This window comes from Ochotona curzoniae, unplaced genomic scaffold (assembly GCF_017591425.1).
Source record: "Ochotona curzoniae isolate NIBS_2020 unplaced genomic scaffold, NIBS_Ocur_1.0 scaffold_2476, whole genome shotgun sequence".
In the NCBI taxonomy this organism is placed as follows: Eukaryota; Metazoa; Chordata; class Mammalia; order Lagomorpha; family Ochotonidae; genus Ochotona; species Ochotona curzoniae.
In genome coordinates this window covers 22004862-22030749 of record NW_024467095.1, presented here as the reverse complement: position 1 = coordinate 22030749, position 25888 = coordinate 22004862, and the positions used below count along the sequence as shown (strand labels likewise).

Sequence of the window (25888 nt, the reverse complement as noted above, 5' to 3'; positions counted from 1 at the left end):
CCAGTCCTTCAAGATGACCACTCCCGACAGTAATTCTCCTCTTCCTGGACATAAAGCCTTCATCCTGCCAGGTCTGCTAAAGGTCTCATTTCTCTGTCAGTGCACTCTCCATATTTACAACACGGTAAATTCTCTTCTCTCCCCTTCCGTTGTAAATCTATGTCTTCATTATTAATAGCCAGCAAGTTTTCTGCATGTTTTCTCCCCCTAAATGCCCACATTACGTGGATATCTTTTTTTGTCTGATCATTTACTATGCGCAGCTTAACACACTAGATCCTAGTTCACATAAAACTACATGACTCCTGTAGTCCATCCACGTGGGAAAAATAGTTACAACCTTCTGAATAGGTAGTTATCGAATTTCGCCAGCTACTGGTGTTTTAAAAATCAATATATTTTAAACACACACATATATACACATACAGTGGTGAATAAAATTCGCTTGATGATTCTGTTGCTTAGGCATTCTCAAGCATACAGCCATGAATAAACCTTTATATTTACACTTCCTTCATAATCATAGAGGAAAACAGACAAACATTGGGTACAAACCCAGTGACAGACCTAATTCATTTCAACTGATAAAAATAATATAGCATATGGTGGTTTGTAAAAAGTAACTTTTTATTCTCCACCTAAACAGGGTACTGACTATTATCAAACTGTGTTCCACACTATTTCACAATGTGGCCATTCTTGCCGATTAAAACCACCTGTTATTTATGAACCCGTCACACTTGCTGTAGCGTGGCACTATGCAAGCATAGGACAGCGAGCTAGATTATGCGAAGTTTCATTCAACTAAAAACAAGTGAAAACTGTGGCACAGTCAGTTCAACTCCGTCTTGGGTCACCTGCGTCCCATCAGCCTGCTGAGAATGGAGTCCTGCCGCCACTTGCATTTCGTGTGCTGCCAGTGTGGAGGCTCGGAGGCCACCAGTGACGGCCCAGGAGCTTGAATTCCTGTCACCCACATGGGGTTTCCGGATGGAATGCCTAGCTTTGTTTTGGCCTGGCTCACCTTCACTTGATCTCTTTCTCTCTCCTGTCTTATTCATTCTGTCTTGCCTTATCACTCTGCCCTTCTTGTCAAAGCAAATACATAAATCTTGAAAAACATTAAAATGAAGTGTGTTTAACACCTTCACAGAAACACACACATACACACATCATTTATAATGTGCTTGCTGTTTTCCTGCAGTACAAAAATCCACATTGAATAGAATTGTACTGAATTAGACACGTACGCATCTGTGATGTGACTGAATCCTATTCAAAACGGCCTGAACAGGAGAGTACCTTTTGACCTCTCATTGATTTTCCTCACGGTACCTATAAGATGATGCTAGCACAAGTCAGATGCTAATGAAAGTCTTTGGATCTTTTACTTTCTCTTGTTCTCATACTTCTCGTTCACAAACAATTCTAAAAATCGCCTAGGAATGTAGCACAATGATTATTCTTCAATTTTGAGTTTCTGGACAGATATATCTGCCCCATCCCATAAATTGTTCCATAAATAACTCCTCAAAATGGTGCAATCCATATGGAATACAAGAATAAAGAAATAGGAAGTAGAAAAGAGATCGTAATCAAGATGACCTAAATGTCACACAAAAACTTAATCATGTTGAATACAATGTGCTCATTCAGCAGTGAAAAATTCTTTATTGTGGTTATTATTTACAGGATACAAGGGCTTCCGACTATTTCTAACTTCCCCCAAACAGTGAGATTAGCTCTGTGGGAAAAGCAGTATAAAGAAATTGCCTCCTAGTATTCAAAATATCCGTAGAGAGGCTAGTAATTTGAATCTTCCAGGGGTATGGAGGTAAAAACAAAATCAATAATTTTTTTAAAGGCTTATTTACTTGAAAGAGTTATAGTAGTGAAAGTAGGAGAAAGAGGCTGAAAGACAGAGAGATATCATCCATCTACTGGATCACTCCCCCAGTGGTCAAGGGGCTGAGTCATTCAGAAGCTGGGAATCACAAGTTGCCCTGGTCTGCCTTATGGCTACAGGTGGCCTGAGGCCTCTGGTCACCCTCCACTGTCTTCCTGAGCTATGCACAGGAAGCTAGATCAGAAGTGGAGTACCTAGGACAGAAGCAATAGCCCACGTGGAAAGCCAGCACTCCGACAGAGGAATAGCCTGAAAAGACACCATATCAGGCCCCCCAAATTCAGTAATTCTTAACTGAACATACGTATATATCACTTTTTTCATTTTTTATTTAAAAAATACACGATTACATCAATGAAAGGCTTTACAATCAAGTGAGTGAATGCATTCCTTTTATTCTGTCTTAATTGATCTCTATTGTGTCTTCCTTGTAAATGGTGAATTGATAATAATAGACGATGACATAAGTAGGTGCATTTGATTTCTTCGGTCTAGGAAATAATCCTTTGCCCAAGATTTCTTTATTCCCTCACAGCCTTCAGTCTACAATGGATCATAAAGGATTAGCATGCGGGCTTTTGTAGTGCTCATTAGTAGTAGCAGTAAGTGTTGGCAGTGGCTTGGAAAGCCCTCAGCCCATTTTCTTCCCCTTCATCAGATGCCACAATTCCTGGATTTCTCTAGAGGCAAGCAGGGTTACTTGGCCTTTCAAACTCACCCCTCTCTACCCTTCCCAGGGAGAGTTGTCTGCAAGCAGTCACATTCTGATGAGAACCGGCTTAGCAGGTCTTTCATCTCTGCAGCAAATAATAAAGAACTGAATGCAGAGTTAATTAGAAATGTATTGAAAGTTAAGTTGCTAATCATGGAAGAACAAAAAAAATCAGTTTAGAGAAAAATATAGCAACTGTGAAAGCAGGCTCTAGGATAACATATGGGTCAATGGGAGGAAATTGAGAAGTACTCACTCGTTTGATTGTAGTTAGTCCCACTGCCAGTACCTGATATTCAAACCTTTTGATATATAAATGTGTATATATGAAAGGCAGATTTTTACAAAGAGAGAAGACCTTTCATTTGCTTGTTTACCCCCCAAATGGCTGCCACATCTGGACTAAGCTGATCTGAAGCCAAGAGCTAGGAGCTTCACCTGGATCTCCTGCGCAGGTAGAGGGTCCCAAGGCTTTGGGCCGTCCTCTTCTGTTCTCCTGCGCTGTCCCAGAGAGCTGGATGGGAAGTGCAGCGACCAAGACAGGAGCCTGTGTGTATATCAAATGCCAGGAATGTAAAGTGGGGGATTAGACAGTTTAGCCACTGCACCAGCCCTGCAAATGACATATTTTCATAAGGATTCATAAATGTTTAAGGTTATAAAATTATAGAATCATAAAATCAAGGTCAGAAAAGAAGACATGTTTTTGCATTAGGTGCAGCGTGGGTTGCTCATACGCCATGCCAGAATTTTGGAGTTAGAGTCCTAGCACCTCTCTTGATTCAGATTCCTGCTAACTCACACCCCGGGAGCAGGTGCATTCCTGCCACTCATGAGGAACACCTTGACTGAATTCTCACTTGCTGGTTTTTGCCTGGCTCACGTAGGCTCTTTTGAGGATTTGGAGAGGAAATCAGAGATGAGCACCACTTCTCTGTCTGTCTCCCATTGCCTGTCACTATAAATAATTAGCTAAAAGCAAGATCTGTAAATGAAAGTAATATTGGGCTTTTTTTTTTTTGCATAACCAAAGAAAGAATTCAATTGGTAGCAGAAGCAGAAAGCAGACCCAAAGAGACAGGCAACCACACAGAGGACAGTGACTCATTCATTACACCACAGCCTCCACCAGGGTGAGCCACAGCTGCTTCTGCTGCACCAGCCACCATCACCACACATTCAGCAGCCGTCTGCTCTCCCTGCGCCTTAAGCACAACTGAAACCAAACAGTGCAGAGAATGGTGGCACCAGGGGTCTCAACACTGGAGTGACAGCCTGCAGAAACAAGAAAGCCACAGCAATAAAGTTTGGGGAAGAGTGAAATCGTGCAATATGAGAAACATGATTTCATCAAGGAAGGCATACTTGCACACCAGATTACAATAAAGAGTAATAACCCCAAGAACTTCCTTTACAGTAAGGGATGGGGAGAGACGTGCACATCTCATGTTGTTAAAAGAGAAAGGGGTATGGAGACAGCGAATAGTGTGGGGCTGACGGAGCTCCAAGTCCAGCCAGAATATGCGCATCCGATGCTAATCATTCTAGATGTCAGAGACTCCTCTATGCAAAAACCAGCAGAATTGTCACTTTAGTGAGAGAGGGGAAAAGAATTAGAGATGGGAGAGCACTGCTGATGTTCAGGCCCAACAACAGCAGCCCTACAGTGAGCCTAAACCCCCAACCTTCCCAACGTGAGGACATGCTATAGGCACCATCCACACATTTGTAATCCTGCAGTTCAGGTGCTGACCATGAGGCTGCAGAGACGGAACATGTATCTGGGTTATAGACCACGGCTCTGCAGAGGTTCTCCTCACCAAAGACATCCTGGAGAGGATGGAATAAGAGGATGAGGGAAATCAAGGCAACGAGACACAAAGTCCTACTGTGCAACAACATTAGCTCCTGGTTCTCAGTTGCCCAGATAACCCTAAAGCACAAGATGGCAAGCAGACAGAAATGAGAATCTGTCCCCTCCTGAGCTGAGCATGGCAGGGCTGGGTAAATGCCAGTGTAGAATCTCCACCACCAGCTGGTTTAGCATCCAACAAGATGAGCACAATTGGAGCTGGGGACCTTAAGGGCTTGCTTTTGGCCTGTTGACCAGATTACTAAAATTATCTGCATTATCTAAGCAGAATGGTATTTTTTACTGTTTTTACTTTAAGATGTCTCTTATTAATAGTAACAAACATGTTGCTTTAAAGCCTACTTTTGTCTCAGTCTACCTTTAAAAGTTCTAAACTTGTGTGTCATATGTAGTTGAGAATTTTCAGAGCTTCATTTTTACTTTTTAATAAATTTTGCAACTTGATTTTTTTTCCAAAACTCAACAAACTACAAGCACCCACTAATAAAGGACTGAAGTAATTTTAAATTAAAACATAAAAAGTTGATAAGAACATGACAAAGAACTTTCTGGCAAATTTTCTTCCAAGATAATGAGAGCTCTCAATAGCCCTGCTTATCAAGAGGCTAAATGATGTAATTATATTTAGAATCTACATTAGATGACTTAAGATGACCTAGGACTTTCCCTCTGATTTAAGGCTATTTATGCAGTAAGTCTTAATTGATAAACCACTCTGCTCTTTAATTATTTCAAAGACATGTGTATGGATGTATAGCTCAAAAATACAGGCTACGTTGCCATTTATCTTTAGTACTCTGCATCATTTTATTTTTGCTTCATGAATAATGGTCCTTGAGAAGATAATAGCTAAGATGGTAATCTTTGGTACTTATGCAGCACTCAATAATAATAGACTTCAAGTGTTCATTCCTCGCACAATCATGTCCGAGATGAGACATGACATCTCTCATTCTGCAAAGAAGGTTTCAGAGGTATCAGTGGGTACTGATACACTTGAACTCACTAAGCACAGAAACATTAAAGTCAACAAGTCTCAAATTAGTGTGACTTCAGAGGCCAGGCACCTGTCACTGATGCTAGCCGTTCCCGGGTAACTCTTGAGAAGACACAAGGAGGGTCTCCAGCACAAATTGAGATTCTGGAATGCGGAATTGTGTTGTTTCACCTCTGTCATCGCAAATCTTTATACAAGCCAAGAAAGGAAAGCAAAAGCAGACCAGCCACGAAGGCCAGCTCAGATTGCCTGGTGACTCCACTGCAGCCAACAGGTCCGCCTTGCAGGTGCAGTCACGTGCTGACTAACCACCAAGTACAGTCCCACACTGTCATTTCTTTGAATGGCATGGACCACGGCCTCTGGTATGATCACAAAGAACCACAGACTTGTAGCTTTAGAGCTGGAACAGGTGGTGAGGATGTGGGTTTCCACTGAAAGGATCCTGTTTTAGAACTATACAGTGGATAAGAACTGCCTTTCCTGACTCCACTATCAGTTCTCAAATGTCCAGTCTCCTGTCATAGCCATGGGAGAATTTTTTTATTACATATACACACACAAAAAAAAATCAGCAACATTTTTTTCTATATGATTATCTCCCAAAGTTGTAAAATTTCTTTTTATTATTCAAACATAGAAAATGTACTACAGTACAGTTTTGTAGGTATGGGGGTTCTTCCCTTCTTTGCCCTCATTTTCCATTTCCCTTTGCCATCATTTCCCCCAAAATTATTATAGTAGTACAGTAGCTTAGTAACATGTATAATATTAACTTCCCGCCACGTGGATATACCATGACGTGGTAGGTATAGGCAAAGGCAGTAAGTTGTGTTTCATACTGTATGGGTATATTTAAGTTTTTTGTAATGGGAGTCCTACTTTTATACTGTAGTAAAGATGTATACTGCAATGCAGCTTCACTTCCCAATATGCCCATCTCCATTATATAGCTCATACGTGAGGATACAGGCACATACTGTAACTTATCTATTGACTTGTACTTTGCATAAAAGTTGTCTTACATCAGGGAGAACATATGACATTTGTCCTTCTGGCACCGGCTTATTTCACTAAGTCTGCAGTTGGGATCATTTTACTGCAAACAGCAGGATTTCATTCTTTTTTTATGACTGACTAGTATTCCAAGGGTGATTTTTTTGAATGGAACTTAATCATGTCATTTTCCATCTTTAAAGTCTCTCACGTATTGTTTCGTTATTGCCAGACTGAACCAAGTGCAATTCTTTTGGATCTGTCTCCGATTGCAGTTAGGCTCATCTCTCTCTACTCATATTGAAATCTGGATTCAGGATATTAAGACGTCATTCAGCACTCCCCGCATCCTAAGCCTAAACTCATCTTGCACCATTTGTTTTTTAGGGGCTGTTTCTCCTGCCTCTTCTGGCTACCTCCAGCCTTAATCCTTCAATATGCACCTCAGTAACATTTCACTCTTTCCTATAGGTTGAATTTTCTGAATTTTTTCAAACATACAATTTAGAGGAATCAGCCTGTAGTTCCTCCTTGTTGCAACGGGGGAAAAAAGGGATAATTTCTGTTTCTGGATGTTATGACACAGGAGTGCTACCAGGATTTGCACAAAAACAACATGATATCCCATGTCACACTATCATAAGGATCCAATACTTATACAAAGGGAAGCAATGTGTCAACAAAACATTTTCTGAGATCGTTTGGTGAGGGTATTGTGTTGATAAAGCACCAACAACCATGACTGATGAAGGTAATTAGGAAACCTGAGTCATCAAGAAATGGCAATTATATTTAATGCAGGATCACTAAGGAGGCAGAAAAGAGTATTAGCATGATTTTTACTAGAAATGCTTAAAATAAAACAAGTTTTAGTGCTTACAGCAAGGAAAGCAGTTCATTTGTGATTTGGTGAGAGTCTGTCCCAACTTTGGGAAAATGTGGCAGTAGACAGCCGGGAGACCTGTATTCTGTCTGGTACCTGACACAAAAAGAGTGAGCGATTTTTGTGAGTAAGCCACATAATATACCTAACACTCCCTATAATATAGGGACCAAGAACTGGGACTGTGGGTGCAAATATATTTTTTTCCTATCATTTTCAGGCTACGAAGGCTTCTGTTGATTTAATCTCTTTAAGAACTTACTTTCCTACTTCGTAAACTGGAAAGACTAATGTCTATCTCATAAGAAAAACAGATGGCATAATTCTAGCAAACCATTAAGCACGGAGCATGACACAGGAAACACTTGTACAGCTGCTGTTGCTATTGTTGTTGTTGTTATAATCACTATAATTATTTACAATAAAGGAGATAGATTAGCTGATATCCAAAGTCTTCTCAAGCTCTAAAATCCTATGGTTCTGGGAACAGCATATTCCCAAATGATATCAGATAAATGGGGCCTCAGTATACATTGGCCAAGAAATCAGTAAGTGCAGTTTTCAATGGTACTCATTAGGGTAAGGTGAACAAAAGCATGAATTATTCACAACTTTAGCTATACTTGATATATTCTTACTTGATCTAAGAAACTAGAGACAAAATAATATTTCATATCCTTCTAATGTGTTTAGTGATTAAAATTACTTTGGTTGGGCCCAGCGTTGTAGGCTGGCAGCTAAAGCCACATCAGATATTGTTGATTCTAAGTGGATTAACAACTAAAACTACCTGTCTCCTAGAAGAAATGTAAAAGACTTTATGCACAAAGGAGGCAGCTTGAAGCAGTTAACAGTAAGTTAAAATCCATCACTGTGTATTGTCAGTGTACCATGAATGACATTGTTACACACACACAGTACATTGACAACTTAAGTTTGCAATGCTTATGGGAGATATAAGCTGTTTTTAAAATCAAACTGTGACAAGAATGATGATTCGGAAGTCCAGAAAAAAGCACATGAAAGTGATAGGTACATTTAAGGAAAGGGTTTCAACCTCACCAGTCCTGAAAGAAATGCAGATTAACTATCAGTGTACTCCCAACTCACATCCCTCACAATGGTGAGCAAATTGAGAGAAGATGCTCAAGGTTGTTAGGGGTGAGTTAGAAGAACATCTTTATCCATGCCTTGCAAAAATGATAATTTTATAGGCTTTTGGAAAGCAATCTTCAAGTATCTACTCAAATAAAAAACCGGAAACACCCTCTTCAGGACCATATAGAATTTTATGTGTTCTATGAACTTTTCCCTTTGTCAGTCTCTTTTTCCATGAGAGCATTTATAATAATATGTATCTGTAGTGAATATTTGAAATATGTTTTATGATTGTGTTGGTCTCAATATGAACATAACTCAAACTGTTTTCGTTTACTACAATATTCTTTTTTAAGGCAATGAAGAACAACACACTTCCTAGACCCTAAAAGTCTCCAGGAACTGATAAGCATGGCATTGAACAGTGTGCCCACTTGAGTAGGGATAGACCCTAGCATGGTCTGTGTGGTCCTAATATTAGGCTGCAGGTGTCACAATGGACTGTGGGCTCCAGATATTGTCTGGTATTATTGCATTGACTGACACAGGGTAAGGAGTCAGCTCAACCCAGGTCCAGTAAGAGACTTACAGGAACAGACCACCCCTTATTAGGAATGTCTGCAGTTTGTATCAGCCATCAAATGTAAATTCGGAACAATTTGAGTTTGAGGAATATGTGAGACTAAATCAGTTTAAAGTGTATCTGTAATGACGACACAAATGTTGGGTTCTATGCGGTGCTGAAACAGAACTAACCATAAACTCTGAGAAAACAGAGTGATTTTATTTCTAGACAGACATCCACAAATGAAGACAGATTTGTGCTACTAATCCTTCAATGTGAGGATGAACTTGTACACCAACGGAAGTAAGAACTTAGTGGGAACTGTGACCTCACCCCAAAAAACATAGTAAAATGCACATACTCTCCATCTAGCAATTAACATTTCCTAATGCATAGATGAAAATAACAAAATAAATGTTTTAAGGAAATAATAGAATTTTAGCATGCCGAAAAAGGACTTTAATGACATAATTGAGACATTTGATGGAGAGATGAAATTAAAATGAAGTGGAGATCCTTCCACTAAAATATACACTAAATGAAATTAAAAACACAATGAAATACATTCATAGCAGAATAGAACAAAGGGAAGAATCAGTGAATTAAAACATATTCTATTTGAAAATGCACAGTTGGGACCAGAAATGAAATAAAGAGAGCTTACAAGAAATATGGGATAGCACCGAAGAGCCAATATTCAGGTTAGTGCAATTCGAGAAGGACTTTAAAATGCCAAGAGTAGAAAAAGGTAGTGCCAGAATGTGTCCCAAACCTAGAGAGTGATGCCAGTACCCAGTGAAGGAAGATCAAACACCACCGGTCGAATTCTACCCAACTAAGCCTGTCCCAAGATGTGCTACAGTCAAGCTGCCAAAGATGAAAGGTAAAGAGAGGATTCTGAAAGCGGCAAGAGAAAAGACTCAAATCATACACAAAGAGGCCCAGTTTGCTCAACTGGAGACTTTTCAACAGAAATTACAGGCCAGGAGGGACAGGAGATTTTTGAGATACTGAGGGCAAAAGTACCTGTCAAGAATGCAGTATCGGGCCCGGCGCAGTGGTGCAGTGGTTAAGGTCCTCGCCTTGCACGCCCAGGATCCCATATGGGCGCCGGTTCTATCCCGGCAGCTCCACTTCCCTTCCAGCTCCCTGCCTGTGGCCAGGGAAAGCATTCGAGGACGGCCCAAAGCTTTGGGACCCTGCACCCGCGTGGGAGACCCAGAAGAGGCTCCTGGCTTCAGATTGGCATAGTATAGGCCGTTGCGCTCACTTGGGGAGTGAATCATCAGATGGAAGATCTTCCTCTCTGTCTCTCCTCTCTGTATATCCACCTTTCCAATAAAAACAATAATTTAAAAAATGCAGTATCCAGAAAAACTATCCTTCAGATATGAGGACATTTCCAACTCAGCAAAAGCTGAGAGAATTTATTGTCAAGCAAACTTGGTTACAAGACAGGAGAAAAGGGAGTCCTTTAAACTGAGAGGAGAGTCTAACAAGGAAATAGCAGAATGGAAACCTATCTCATTGGTAATGGCAATACGCAAATTCAGAATCCTCTAATGAAAACCTGGTGAATAGGGCTTTTATATCTTCAATATGAAGACTAAAATTTGTAGTTACTAAACCTTGGTAGTACTTTTTTGAAGTTTTGTCTAAACGATGACCTCTGAGGAGTCTCCTCTTGATCTTCTACAAATCAGATTCAACATAAACCTCTGCACTATTCTAAATCAAGTGAGCCATCCCTGTATCCAAAGTTCAACTCCTTTATTTATGTCTCTTCTATAACATTTAGTAAATAATACAAATTTTGCCCGTTAACATGCCCGTGCCATACAATATTGGATAAGCGCACTCTCTGATTCATTTAGTATATTCTTCTTTGTGGAAAGCGTAGTACTATTGGTAATGTACTTATAGATATCAATAATTTAATTGCTACTAGAAAAGGGAGAAGGTAGAGAACGATGTTGTCATGTTGTTAACTGACACTTGTAAATATCAGAAAAGTGAATGTTGCACTTTTTCCCTAGAAATATTTCTGGGAAGGCAGCAAAAATGGACACGTAGCCTCTGAAACCCAAATAGTAGAAAAGATGGAATTGAAGCCTCCTGGCTTCTGCCTGGTCTGATCGTAGTCTTTGTGGCCATTAGGTTGGTGAATCAATACATGGAAGATTCTCTCTCTCTCTCTCTCTCTCTCTCTCTCTTCCTCTCTCTCTCTCAGTCTCACTGTCTCTCCCCACTCACTTTGCTGTTCTGTCTTTCCCTCTCTTCCTATAATTATATCTCTCAAATAAATAGATCTTTGAAAAAAATATTATCAGAAGTGTAGTGAAGGGGGGTTTTGGGGTGTTAATATATTAAGTCAGTCTTAGTACTGTTGTTGGGATAGTGAAAATTAGAGTGAGAAGATTACAGTCGGGAATGAGAGCTTAAGAAGATGGAGCAAAAGTAAGTGCATAGCAAGCTCAATAGGCTCTGAGCATGTGGTCATCACGGTTGGTGAGATCTGTGGAAATCTGTTACAATGAGGAGACATGAGATTGTAATACACTCATTGTTTCTTGGAACCTTCCCTTCCTCATACTTCTTGTTAGAGTGTTCTATTATTAAATACTAGAACTGGAATACAGGCAGAATTGTCCAGGTTGTGTTATGAAATACAAGATCATTTGATAATCTGCAGAATAAGAGACAAAGCATACCAATAACAGGTATTAGCATTAGCATTGGGCAGCCATAATCACACAGAGACAAAGCCTTCCACTTTTGTAACTAGTATTGGGTTTTGTTTTCTTTAAAATGGTGCTTGGAGTAAATGCAAAAAATACAAATACTTGTGTAGGTTCAGTCAACAAGCTTCAGTGAATTGGAGGTGGAGAGGGAGAGAGTGGAAATAAAATAATAAAATGAAACAGTGAAAAAACATTACAGAACTGCCAAGTAGAACTACAAGCTGTTTTTCTTTTTTTTTAAAGGGAAATTAAAACTTTTCTTTATTTGCTTGAAATTACCTTCTCCCTTTGAGATTTGGACAGGTGAAAGAACCCATTAGAGGGCTGCAATGAATAACACCTTCTACAGAAATGATATTCATAGGAAGATCATAACACAAAATTAGCATGCAGAATATGTGTTTTTAAACCCACACTCTCTCCACTGTCATTATTTGCTGTGTGACAATAATGAGACAATAGTTCCTGTGGGAAATAATGTAGTTTACTCAGGGCATTCATTCAAGTTCTAACAGAAAAATCCAAAGAGACAAAGAACATACAAGGTTAATATTCAAGTGTTAATGAGGACTTAGTTATTGTGAAACTACCATTGTACTAATTAAAAATAATTGCCAGGACCTAGAATTAAGGAACTTTCACGGAAGCAGGTCCCCAGGTCTTCGCCGTCTCTCTGGGTTTTCAGCTTGGCTGCACACAACCTCTGTAGTCACCCTAATAGGAATAATTAGGTTCCAGGAAAACTAGTCTAGTCAACTAAATTCAGTAGAACCTTATTGAAATCAGAAAGCTAATTAGTTTCTTTGTTTCCAATGAGAGATATCTTTTTATAATAAAAAATATCTATTCTTGGAGTTAGATGAGGTTCACATTGCAGCTTCACGATTGAAGAATCAGAAGAAAGAGGAGTCAGGAAAACATCCTAACTGGAAAATGGTGAACTAAAATATAGCCCATAGAAATATTACTCAAAGAATCAAGATGGCAGGATAGGGTAAGCAGACAGAGAAACATTAGCCAGTGTGAGGCAGAGAGACCACATTCCAGGAAATTGGAAAGGACAGAACAATAGCACAGGGAAACCTAGAGACTTATGGACACGGGAAAAGAGTGGACACAATTGTGTGATGCTCCATTGACCAATACCCCAGCAGCATTCAGCGAGCTGCAATCTGAAATGCACTGGCAGCCAGAACTGCACTAGCAACAATGTGGAAAGGGGCATTCCCTAGGAGCTCAGGAGATGAACCTAGACAAGGAACTGCCCATCTGCTGGTCTTTGTAATTTGACCAGGAGCAGAGACAGAGCAGCAGATCCTAGATGGGCAATGCGGGTACAGGATGGATTTCACAGCCCAGTCCAAGACTCCCACCAGTCAAATCTGGTGCCATTTTTGCTTAAGGAAGCTAAGGCAAGGGAAAGGAGTGAGCATACACTGAGCTGAGAGCAAACTCATTTCTGTGGCATCCTAGAGGTTCCACCCAAGACAGGTCAGGGTACCCTCTAGATCAAGAACTCTAGTAGTAGCACATCAGGCACCAATTTGGCAATGTAGCAAAAGCTTTAAGACTGCAGAGACAACAGTGAGCTGTGTATGCGCTGAGTTGGGAGCAAACTCACTGAGCTCAGTGCATTGCATTGGTCCCACAGGGAAAATCATACTGACTTTGGCATCAGATGGGTCAAAATAGGTCTGTGTGGCTCTCAGATCTAATCACCAACAGGTCCCAGCAAGATCAGCACCACTGACAACTTAGCTGTGTAGGATACCTGGTATCATCCTAAACCTGGGAACTGCTTGAACTGCTTAAAGTGGGAAAAAAGTTGTACAGAGAACGGTGCAGCTTCAGCATGGAATCACAGGAGGTGGAGACTGGTGAGCCAGGAGCTGGGGCTACAGAGATCATGGTGGAAGTCTAACATTAAAACCCAGAGCTGGAACTAGTTGGAGGGAATGGCACAGGTGACTGCAAAGAAAAAACCATGTACCAACCACAATAAGTGAAATCAAATTGTACGCCTGTGGGTGTCAAAGCTTAGAAACCTGTCCCAAGGAGAAAAATCTGCTAACCAGAAGTACAATGACCAGGAGCAAAAGCAGAGACAAAGACACAATGAATATTACTAGACTTCCCTGCAAAGGAGCAAAAGCCTTTGCCAACCTCAGAGTAAACTGAGGAATACATTGAGAAAATGGGGGATACAAAATTCAAAACACTTACTGTAAAGCTTCTTATCAACAATGAGAAGCACATAATACAGGAATTAGAGGAATTTAAGGAATGTGTCACACAGGAAATGAATCAAATAAAAGCTGCTATATCAGAAATGAAGATTACAATGGAGCAAGTTAAAACACAGTGGAGAGTCTCCAAACTAGAATGAATGAATGAATGAATGAATGGGGCAGAACAAAGAATCTCAGAATTAAAAGATGTTTGCTGTCAATAGGGGTAGAAACAAAGAGCTGGAAGCACAGCTGTGTCAAGCTAAAAAAAAGTAAAAAAAAGTATTAAAGAAAGAAACTATTAAAAGGCCAAATAAAGGAGTTATGGAAGTCCCAGAAGTTGCAGAAAGAGAAACAGGGTTTACAAATGCACTTAATGGAATAATAAGGAAAACTTTCCCTAATCTAGGGAAAGAATTGGGAAACAACATCCAGGAGAGGCACAGAACTCCCAACACGGTTGAGCAAAAGCAGTATTCAACATGATACATAATTATCAAGTTCTCTTCAATCAAACATAAAGAAAATATCCTTAAATGTGCACATGAAAAACAAATCAATTGACATATAAGGGAATACCAATTAAATTCACAGGGAACCTCTCACAGGAAACTCTACAGGCCAGAAGAGAATGGAGCAACACATTCCAGATTCTAAAAGCAAAGGATTGTCGGCCCAGGATAACGTACCCAGCAAAGTTTTCCTTTGTCTTTGAAAATGAAATAAAAGTCTTCCACAATAAAGAAAAGTTAAAAGAATTTGCTTTTGAAAACTTGCCCTACAAAGGATACTTAAAGATGTTCTCTTGACAGAGAGGAGAAATAGCACCCACCCAAACCAAAGGTAAATATGAAGAACATCCCAGTAATATAACAGAAGACTAAGTCAATGAACAACACATTGCTAAATGGCAGGACCAAATTTTTATTACCTATTTTTATTAACCCTGAATGTAAATGGTTTAAACTTATCAATCAAAAATCATAGATTAGTAGGCTGGATTAAAAAATTAAAACCCATTAATTTGTTGCCTACAGGAGATATATCCCGCCAAGAAAGATAAGTGGGCACTATATTGCATGGATCCTAATTTTTTTCTTTAGTTTAATATCTTCAAAATTCATTCTGATTAAATTCTTCACTGAACGCTCTTGATTTTTTTTCTCATTTCCTCAGTGGCACATTAGTCATCCAGTAGCGTGTTATGTAACTTCCTGGCATTATTATTATCATCATCAGAGTAAGAAGACAAGAACGCGAGGACAGCTGTAAACCATTGCTACTCCAAGAGTGACGTTAAAGTGTTCATTAGGAAATGCAACATGAGGATATCTTGTGCTTTTCCCAGTTATAGATTATTAGAAGCAAACTTTGCACCTTTTCTGCCACCAGGAAGACTGATAATACTATTCAAAATATAGTGTTTACTCATTTCTGAATTTTACATGTTCTGAAACTCAGTCTGATGTGTTTAGGGATACCTTCCTAAAAAAGTTGAGATTCATGTATGAGTATATACATAGTATGCTTCTTTTTATTTGGGGATTAGATTTAAACACTTGACCAAGAAATCGATGGTTCTCATGCATATATGTATTTTGACAGCAGCCCCATTATCTCTGGTCAACCCCAGTTACTAATCAAGATCTTTCTCCTGTGAATTCTCTCATCTTCTAAAACCTGAAATGCCAAGATCCTATAACCCAGATAGTCTTCCACTGGTTAAGGGCTAACTGCTTGAAACTCGTAGGGCCGATCTTTTAATAGTTCACCATCTGTATAAAAATTTAGATATAAGCAAAACTCTAGTTTACAAACTGTGTGATGTCATTTAATTTAATAAAGTGGGCATTACCACCTTCCTTTTACAGTTGAAAAAGCTAAAGATTAGGGAGAGTTTGCAGCCAATAAATGAAGTTTTGGAGATCTGAAACAAAATGTCCTTATTCAGATAAAAGTAAAGTGATTTTACTAAATGACTGTCCTTATCATTTATCTCAGGACTCTAGATACATCTTTGAAATCTGTTCTTAATATAAAATGTGTGCATTACAAAACAATGTGGCAAACAGAGAAAAGCATAATGTTGATAAACTCTCCAAATGCCAAAATTGTTTTCTGTTCAAAATTGTTTTTGCTCAGATACCCACTGTTATAATTTTGACATATTTCTTTCCAAGTTTTTTTTCTGTACATAGTAAGTGTATGTGTGTGTGTTTGCTTGATCAAAGGGAGACACTGGCCATTTTTCTTTTCTGTCTCTCCTAAAAATGTTTGCCAAAGCCAGGACAAGGGGCAGGCAGAAGCCAGGAGCCAGAACATGAACCCGCATGATAGGAGGGGCACAACTAATGGAACCACCACCTTTTGCCTTTGATGGTGCACATTGGCAGGAAGCTGGAACCAAGAGCACAGCCAGGACTGAAATTCATGCCCTCCAATGTAGAATGTTTTGATCCATTCAGTGTCAGTTGCCCAGAAGACATTATATTAAGCAACTGATATGGATTATCTCTTCCGATCTTTATAATGTCCTGTGATATAATTGTTATTCTCCAGACAAGGCTAAATTGAGTTAGTTAACTTTGTCGAATTGATGGTATTTTGTGGAATCAGAATTAAAGCCTAGGTCTGTATATGGCAGAGGCTCTCCCTTCTGCTTCAATTCTGAGCTCTGATTGAGAAGTTATATGGCTTGAGAAACTTGTAGTATATTATAAAGACAACCCCAGAGGAGCAAGTAAAATTTAAGCAAGTTCCTACGACATATTTGTCAGAACACAGTATAAAGTTAACACTAGTAAAATATTAAAAGCAAGAATCTCTAGGTAAAATTTTCTTGTACGTGTAGATGATGGTCTGTGATGCAGTGTCAGGGATATTGAAGAAACGTGTGTGTTTTATAAAATGTATGTGATCCTTTATGACTATACTAACATTCATTAATAAGCATAATTCAATGAGAAAGAAATAGGGCTTTAAATAGATCAAAGGATACACGTCATGGCAGACAGTGGTGGGCGAGGGCAATAACTGGTGTTTGGTGGAAGGAAAAGAAATGAGTAATTCTCAAATGTAAGAAAACATTTTTTAAAAATAATGCTTACTTAAAAGGCAAAGAGAGAAAAGCAGAGAGGGACAGAAGCAGAGATCTCATCTACAGTTTCACTCCCAAATGCCTAGAGTAACCGCCCGAATGGATGCCAGAGATTCAGTCATTTGGGTATTGTCTGCTTCAGCAGTAAGCTCAAGTCAGACAGAGGATCGAGGGTCCAACACAATGACTTTGAAACAACATCTCACCGTCTGGGACAAATGTCCAGTCTGCTAAAAGGTTTGATGTTACAAGGGCCATACGAACCAAGGGGAACTTATAGTCCAAGCCTGATATCACAGATGATTTTGAACTGTGCCAAAAATAAATATACTAATCTGGAGAGGTGAGATCCAAAATTGATAGGCACTTTGTGTTTAACTTGTAAGTGTAGCTCGTTCATTTATTATTATTTTTTTTTATTGGAAAGGCAGATTTCCAGTGAGAAGGAGAAAGAGAGATCTTCTGTCTGCTGGTTAACCACCCCCCAAGTAGCCACAATAGCTGGAGCTGAGCCAGTCTGAATCCAGAAGCCAAGAGATTCTTCTGGGTCTCCCACATGGGTGCAGTATCCCAATTCTCAACTGCTTTCCCAGGCCACAAGGAGAGAGCTGGATGGGAAGTGGAGTAGCAAGGATTAGAACTGGTGCCCATGTGGGATCCTGGTGTGCAAAGTGAGGACTTAGCCACTAGGCTATCACACCAAACCTTGTAGTTTATTCTTAATTCTCATTTGTCGATAACCACCACCATTCAGTTGGTCTTCATGTCCTGCTGATCTGTAACAAGTCAATCTACTTTACGTTTCATTGTGTTGCCTTAGTTTAAATGCTGGTCATCTTCAACTGGTCTAAGGCATTAGTAGATTGAAAGCTCACTCACTAGAGTCTATTGTTTTGGTTCACAGCGGTTTCTTATCTATACCTATATGTGGCATCTTCCTGCTTAATAATGGAAAATACTCATCCAGGGGCTGGTGTTTATGTGTGGCTGGTTAAATAGCCACTTGGCAATGTCAGCATCCCATATGGGCGTCAGTCGGAGTCCTGGCTGTTCCATTTCTGATTCAGCCCCAGATAAATGCACTTGGAAGAGCAGTGGAAGATGGCTTAAGTACTTGTGGCCAGAAGCAGTGTCCAGCTCCTGGCTTCAGCCTGGCAGAGCCCCATCTTCTCAGTCGTCTGGGGAGAAAACCAGTAGATGGAAGATCGAGCTCTCCTTTTCTCTGTAGCTCTGCCTTCCAAATAAATTAAAAAACAAAATCTTAAAAGCAACCCTCTCCCCTGCTTTTGAATGCAATATTTGGTGTCACATCTAAAATTAGACCAGAGTTACAGTTCGTTACATAAATAAGATGCCAAGGACATGAAAGATGCATGAATGAATAATTACACTAGGACAAAAGATGGATGGGTACTGCTAACTTTAGGAACTGCATCTTGATTCTACAGCTCCATGAAAACCAAAATAGTTAGTAAACAAACCCTGCTTCAGAGGACTTCTGTTTGTACCGATGCAGCTGTGTTTGCAGTGCCTGGCCCACTGCCCAACATATGGAGGCACTCGACCATTTGCAGAAAGAAGAAAGTGAGAGAAAGCGGAAGCAATGAGCACTCCAAGCAGTCACAGAAATGTTGCAGTGCCGTGCTTTTTGTAGTTGAAATAAACTTAGAGTTTGACCTCCTGAAACAGAGGAATCCATAGAAAGCTGAAGTAAAGCACAGAGGGCTTAGTAAAGAACATGAAAACGGTAGACCCTGGAGTCAGAACGCCTATTTCATACTTCACATGCAGCAGGTCCTGGATGTGAAAGTGCAACACGTTCTAAGAAATATTACTCCTGTGTGTCACACAGTCAGACTTTTACCAGAAATTCTTCATTTTGTAGCCTAATCGCAGTCATATTAAACGACAGGAAGGAGCTGTTAGAAAGAAGTTTTCTCAATAGCATCTTAGATGTTCCCACTACACAGGAGATATGTAAATATCCGCCCTGTACTTCAGAAAGCAGGTGCAGTACCCCTAAGAAAAGCACAGTTGTCATAAGCATGAAAACAAGGGGAAGAATGAAAAATAACCTATAATTTAATTTACATGAGTAGCAACTTGTTCTGCACAAACTAAATTTGATGCAATTAAACACCTGTGACAAATAAAATGAGTCAGATAAAGCATTCTTTTTTTTCCCCCTGAGATAAAAGATTAAAAATCACATAATATTTGTGGGCAAGTTAAACTATGCAAAAATCTGTATGCGTGAGTACAAGACAGAAAGCAGCTTCTTTGATCTCTCAGCTGTTAGCCCAAAGGCAACCAACACATACCATGTTGCATAATGAAGTCCCTTACACTGTGTAGACATCCACAAATAACTGAAGCATTTATTCAATGACCTTGGGTTCCAATGAAAGAGGCACCGCCTCTGCTTAACAGCGTATTGCTTACTTAACAGTGTGTTAGAGTTATTTCTCTCTCAAGTTATTTGAGGAATGTATCTGTCAGATCAGAACTGCTCTTACACAAAAAGCAAAGTTAGGCATTCGCATATAGAGAAAAAGGCCAAATACTCTAAGAAGAGTAGACACTGCTGGCCAAGGGGTTTGCTGGCAGTAGATGAGTTAGTGCAGCTGATGATGTCCGGGGAGCCATTTTTTTTTCCCGTCGTGCTCATGTAGCCTGTTTTATTCCAGCTATCTACGAGCCTTCTTGCGAAGCATACAAACACCTGGGCCAGACGTCAAATTATTACTGGATAGATCCTGACGGCAGTGGGCCGCTGGGGCCTCTCAAAGTTTACTGCAACATGACAGGTAACCGTGTCATATTTAATTTTATAAAGATGGCTTTTGTGTATGTTCGGAATGAGTCGTTCTATGGATTGTTTTTTTTTTTCTTTGGTCTTTTTTTTTTTTTTAGTGCCACATATAATAAGCTAAATATTCTAGTTTTGTTAGATAAACTGGGAAATGTATTTCTACAGCAAAAGAAAACCTAACACTGCCTTTGGCTTTAGCAATTACTTAGGTAACATTTCAGGGAAAAAAAAAATCAGCTTATAGGGGAAGTATAAATGAGTTAACAGAGATAGCCAGTGGAGCAGCATTTATGAGTAATGCAGACTGGAGAAATTTCACATAATCTCTGAAAAATCCTCAGTTCCCATGGCAAAAGATGCTTACAGACCATGCCAGGCCATCCTCCATTTTCTATAACAACTTAAACCTTTATGGATATTAAGATTCAATGCTAGCAAAGATGAAGATTAGCTGAAACGTTCCTGAAACTTGTTGGGGTTTTCTACTTGGAAACAGAATCTGATTTCTCTTCACTTTTACATCAGATTTCATAGTCATGATACTAGATCGTGTCTGCTAACTGCCCAGTATGTGTGTGTGGGGCGGGGAGGGGAAGCAAATCTTTCCATCAGATAGTTGATGGCATCTTCCAATGTGGGAGTAGGGTTGAAACTTTGATCTTTCTCGGCCCCACGAGGGTACAGGCTTCGATGTGACTTCCTGAGAGCTGTGGTGACGGGGACTATGATACTATGCTACCACCAGTGAATCCCACCTGTGACTGTTTGCCATGCATTGTAAAACTTGGATAGAATATGTTGATTTCCATGCAAAACATTTGTGAAATGTATGTAATCAGGAATCTTCACACAGTTCTTGGAAATATAAAAAGCTATTTGGATAAAAAAAAAAGTACCGAAATAATATTTCAAGTCCATTTTTACAAGAACTTCTTGAAATCTCTGGATCTCCTTTTATTTCCGGAGATCTCTTTAAAATTTATGACAAAACTTTTAACCTATTAGCCAGATGGAGTCTGAGCAGGAAGAAGCCATGTTGCAATTTTTTATGGTCAAACACTTTTTTTCTATTCATTTGAAATGGCTGTGAATATCTGTATGTCCTATAAGCCTTGAAGGTTTTGGTCAAACAAGCCAAGAGACACTTGTTGACCCTTTGTAATTCAAGAGCCATTCCTCCTCTTCTAAAGAACATGAACATTGCATCATTATAGCAGTATGTTATCACGAGATTTGACTTGGTCTGTTGTATTCGAGATATAGGTTAAAGAAAAAGAAGTGAAGGTATCTTGGGATATTTGATAACATCTGATGTTGCACTCTAATGTCATGACAAATTGTGTATATGCTCCACATTCAAAGTATAAAAGCTGTGAAGGCACTCAAAAAGCGGAGAAGGAAAAAGGGGCCACGCGTGTTGATGCCCCAATGTAAGAAAGAAAAGGGTGTACTCTAACACACTGCCATCCAACCACTGGAGCACAGTGAGCACTGGGAAAGGTTCAGAATGAAGCTGGTACAAAGGCCAGACCTGAGCATGCCCACAGTCAGGGCTGTAGAAAAGGAAGAGTTTGATTTTAATCATCTTTACCACCTGCTAGAGGCAGTGAAAGGGGATTCGGAGACAGCAGAGGTTTTAAGCAGGGGACTGGGGAGATCATGTTTGCAGCTAAAAACCACTACTTCGGGTGCTTGGAGACCCCAAGGGAAAGCATTGGGACTGACTCTGAAGCGGTTCTGAAAATCCAGGAAAGAAGGGATGGTGAGAGTGATGGAACAGAAATAGGTTTTTCAGCTGTCTTAAAGCTAGTATGATCAGGATTTAGCACTAGATCAAAAAGGGTTAACAACGGATAGTTATGAATAATACATTCTAAGAATATTTGCTTAATAACTGAATAAACTAAAGCACCTTCTCAGGAATATGGAAATTTACACAAAGAAATGATTTAGAAGCTCAAGAATTCAGTTTTGACCTAGCTAAAAATGAAGTGCTATCTACCATCTAGACAGAGCTGCAAATGTTACAGTTGGGTAAACCCCCAAAGCTGGTGTGAGTTAAAGATAGCGATGTGCTAATTGGTAGCATTTGAAATTGATGAGAATTGATAATATCACTTAGAGGAAGATGTTAATAGAGAGGAGGTATCTCAGGAATTATCTCTTGGAAACTCACACAGTAGGTTAAGGGCTGGTGACAAAACAGCCAGTCAGTCTGTAGGGATTAATTATCTGTGTGTATTCCATAAATCTGTAGGGAAGACATCTGTATTATGTATATGTATACCAAAAGTGCAGTCAATAACAGCCACTAGGATCCAGGAAATGTAATAAGGGTCGATGATTGAACCGTAGCATCTTTGAAGTCTGTGTAGATACCTTGGGCTGAAGAATTATGCATTGACATAGTTCAACTACATCAACTGCATCTCATGGACATATCGGGGGGGTGCCTTCAAAAACCAGCGTTTCAGCTGCTGCATAGCTGATCCTGAAGAAAAGGCATTTTCACTGAGTCCTTTCTGGCAGAATCCACCACTCTGTGAAAGCTGATCTTGCCTCAGATCTTAGAATCTGCCATAAAGTGTGGGCATGGCTATCCTTGTCCTCTTTCTCCATTTTTATCCCCTTTCTAGAAGGCTGTTGTAAGTTTTCAGAAAACATGATGTCCAATTTCCAGGATTTATCTTTATTGATTGTACTTCTGTTGTAATATCTCTACTTTTTATTCTCTTCAGGAGTTTAATATCTAGTCATTAAAACTCTTGACTTTTATTACTTGGTTTCATTTGTCTTGTTTGCAACCAATGAATAATAATAATAATGTTAAAAATAATAATGTTAATAGCATGGAAACTTGTAGCCTATTCCAAAAACAGAAAACAATATTTTTTATAATTCTCATCCTTTGATTCATTTTCTCTAGAATTCTCTCTGTAGTCATATTGAATTTTCAAAAATTTAAGCAAGTATTTGTGCTCTAGTGCATGAAGTTAGAAATGCAAATTTAAAAAAAATTCCTCTTGTATTTTCCCTAGCACTGGTTTTACAGTTTTATCAAAAAGCCATTAAACTTGTTTACATAATTTGTGCCTTATAAAGCCCTTGGATTTAGCTGATCAAATTCTATTATCCTCCGTAATGGTAAAAGCGGTTCATGTCTTTTAATCCAATATTTGTAGAACATGTTTTACTCACGTTTTTAAATACTTGCACTGACTAATATTGTTTTAATATATTATTACACTTCTCACAAGTTTCAGTAATGCAGTGTAAGTAGGAGGAGAGGGGGAGTTGAGGCTTCAGTTAGTCATCTTGAACCTGAGGGCCACTCCGCATCCCCCACCTACAGGAAGCAGTGCAGGTGTCAGCCCAGAGGGCAGGAGTCTGGTAGAGGTCCAAGCAAGAGAGGGAAGAGACAGAGAGGGAAACGAGAGAGAGAGGGAGAGAGAGAGAGAGAGAGAGAGAGAGAGAGAGAGAAAGAGAGAGATGTCTTCAAAGGTTCACTCACCTAATGTCCACAGCAATCAGGCTGGGGAAGATCATACGCAGGAGCCAGGAACTCCATCCTGGTCTCTCTCATGGAGGACAGAGGCCCGAGTCCTTGGGCCATCTCTTGATGCATCTCTTCTCAGATACATTAGCACAGAGCTGTTTGGGAAGTAGAAAAGCCGGGACTCTACTGCTACTGTCACCTGGAAAGCCAGCAATGCCAACAGTTGAACCCATTGCCCAAACAATGCTCACTCCCCTTTGCTCACCAGGACTGCCCCCACCAATATCCACATGGTGTCTCAGGCATAGGGCTGTTTCTCTGGCCCCTAAACCCCTTTTTAAAAAATCTTACTGGATTAGGTCACCCTTCCCCAGAATAGAGACCTTAATTAGATTTGCAAAATTCTTGCCTTTGCCCTGTGAAATCAATACAATCCAAGGAGTGACCCCACTCACATTTGGGGAGAAGAGATTGTTCAGGATGTGACCACCAGGTGGCAGAAATCTCCAAATCCTGCTTAGCACATCTGCCTAAGACCTGAAGGAGGTGCCTGGATTGTCAGCTTTTATCCTCCTTGTGTCTTGAGAATTAGTGTCATATTTAGTGCATAAAATATTAAGATTGAGTCTTATAGATTTGATATGCAGTTCATTAAAATACATTTTGGTTTCATATACACATTGATGTATATGTAAACATGTTCCTATATGTGTGAACATGTTGGAAAAGTATGATGATCGTATACTTGTACATGCATGTCTCACTGAGGGACATTCTAATGATGTCACTTGCATTAACTCACTCAGCAGCCTTCCACAACCCTACAAGATAAGTCATATTATTTTGATTCCTATTTTTGGAGTGATCAAAATAAAACTCAGCCTTTGATGCATATCAAATCTAGTGAGCTCTATTCAGAGCTAGTCTGCAGCGACCAGATGTGAGGGAGTGTGTGTACAGGGACAGGTGCCGGATAACACGGGTGTGTACATCATCCTCGTGTCAGATGCTGTACACCATGATTTGTCATATGACTGCCAAAAACTGGCATTTTGTATTCATACCCTTTCATTGTCAAACTTTCATGCTTGCCTCTAGCATCTACATGGATTGGGTAACATTTTTGCTATAAACTATTTCCTAATGCCTTGGGTTGTTCATAAGGGAATGGATTTTCAGTGACATCAGTATAGAAGCCATGAAGCAGTTACTATCAGCTTTAGTTCGTAATTCACCTACAAGTATTTTCCACAATAACATTTTCATTTTTACATGTACAGGAACACTCTCTGAGCTTCCAAGAGCTCCACGATCCTTGTAGATTAAGAACTACTTCCCCTGATGGCCTAAACTATGCCACAAATCACTCTCTTCTGCTGCTGAATTCCTGATACACAATTTTATTTTTTCTCTACAAAAGCATTTCCTGTCTTCTCCCGACCCCCTTTCCCGTTTTACCGTCCTCTGTAGTTAAACTGCACATCGAACAGCTCTCCTCTTTCTTCCTGCGCTCCATCTGCTTCTGCTTGTCGACTTCTCACAAGCTGTCTTTGATACAAACCTTGGTAATCACTCAGAAACTCCTGCTTCGTGTGTTCCCCCATCGCAGTCCCTCACAATCAGTATAAATCTTTGAATTCAATTCAGTTCATACAGCTTCAATTGAAAATCTAGGAACTGACTCACTGATCAAACACAGCCCATAAAGAACTCTTCCCCAGAACTGATTACCCACTCACCGGAGCCTTCCTTTTTCTGGACTCGCACTTACTCTATAGATGGCTTCTACCTGCCAAGCTTTCTTTGAAATCTTTTCTTCATTGTGTGTAAGTCACAGTGATAGGTTAATATTACAGAAGTTCTCAAAGGGATTTCAAACTTTAAATCAAGGAAAGCAAAGGGGGAAAAAAAATACTTTGATGAGTCCTGGGGAGACCCATCCTACAGATAGGTCTTGGGAAGCAGAGCATGAAAATGGGGAAATTGAGATGAAGTGGTTTTAGGTCCATAGTGGGTGACTGAAATACTTCTGCAATCTACACACAGATACTTGTGTCACAAGAACACCCACCTTCAAGTATTTCACACAACCCAAACAACATTGTTTTAAATACAATACTTTTTTATGTACCTAAGTTCTCCTGTATTGAAGCTCACAGTTCCTGATTCCCAGGCATTGGTTGTTTAATTTTTCATCAAAATGTGATAATGCCTACATGTTATCCATGGCGTGGACTTTGATTGGATTGCTTCCAACATTACAGGTCTGAAAGTACAATCAACCCTCCAAATAGGATAAAAAAGTAATTTGAAGCACTAATTAAGACCAGCTCATTGCTTTATGATCAAAAGCCAAAAGCTACAGGAATGATCACACAGTTTCACAGGGAATTCCTCTCTTCTGGATGAGATTAAACCTAATATGGGTCATGTTTCTGTGTATACCAAATACTAGGTCTTCTAAGTTTTGAGTCACCTGTCATT

General features: G+C 39.7%; 1 protein-coding gene across 1 annotated transcript in view; it reads left to right on the top strand.

Moving 5' to 3' along the window:
• Nucleotides 1–25888, top strand: part of CNTNAP2 (contactin associated protein 2) — a 1623532-nt gene that overhangs the window by 972618 nt on the left and 625026 nt on the right. The window contains exon 12 of the mRNA XM_041002153.1: nt 19784–19903. Coding sequence (XP_040858087.1) covers nt 19784–19903 — 120 coding nt within the window. The remainder of the gene's footprint in view (nt 1–19783; nt 19904–25888) is intronic.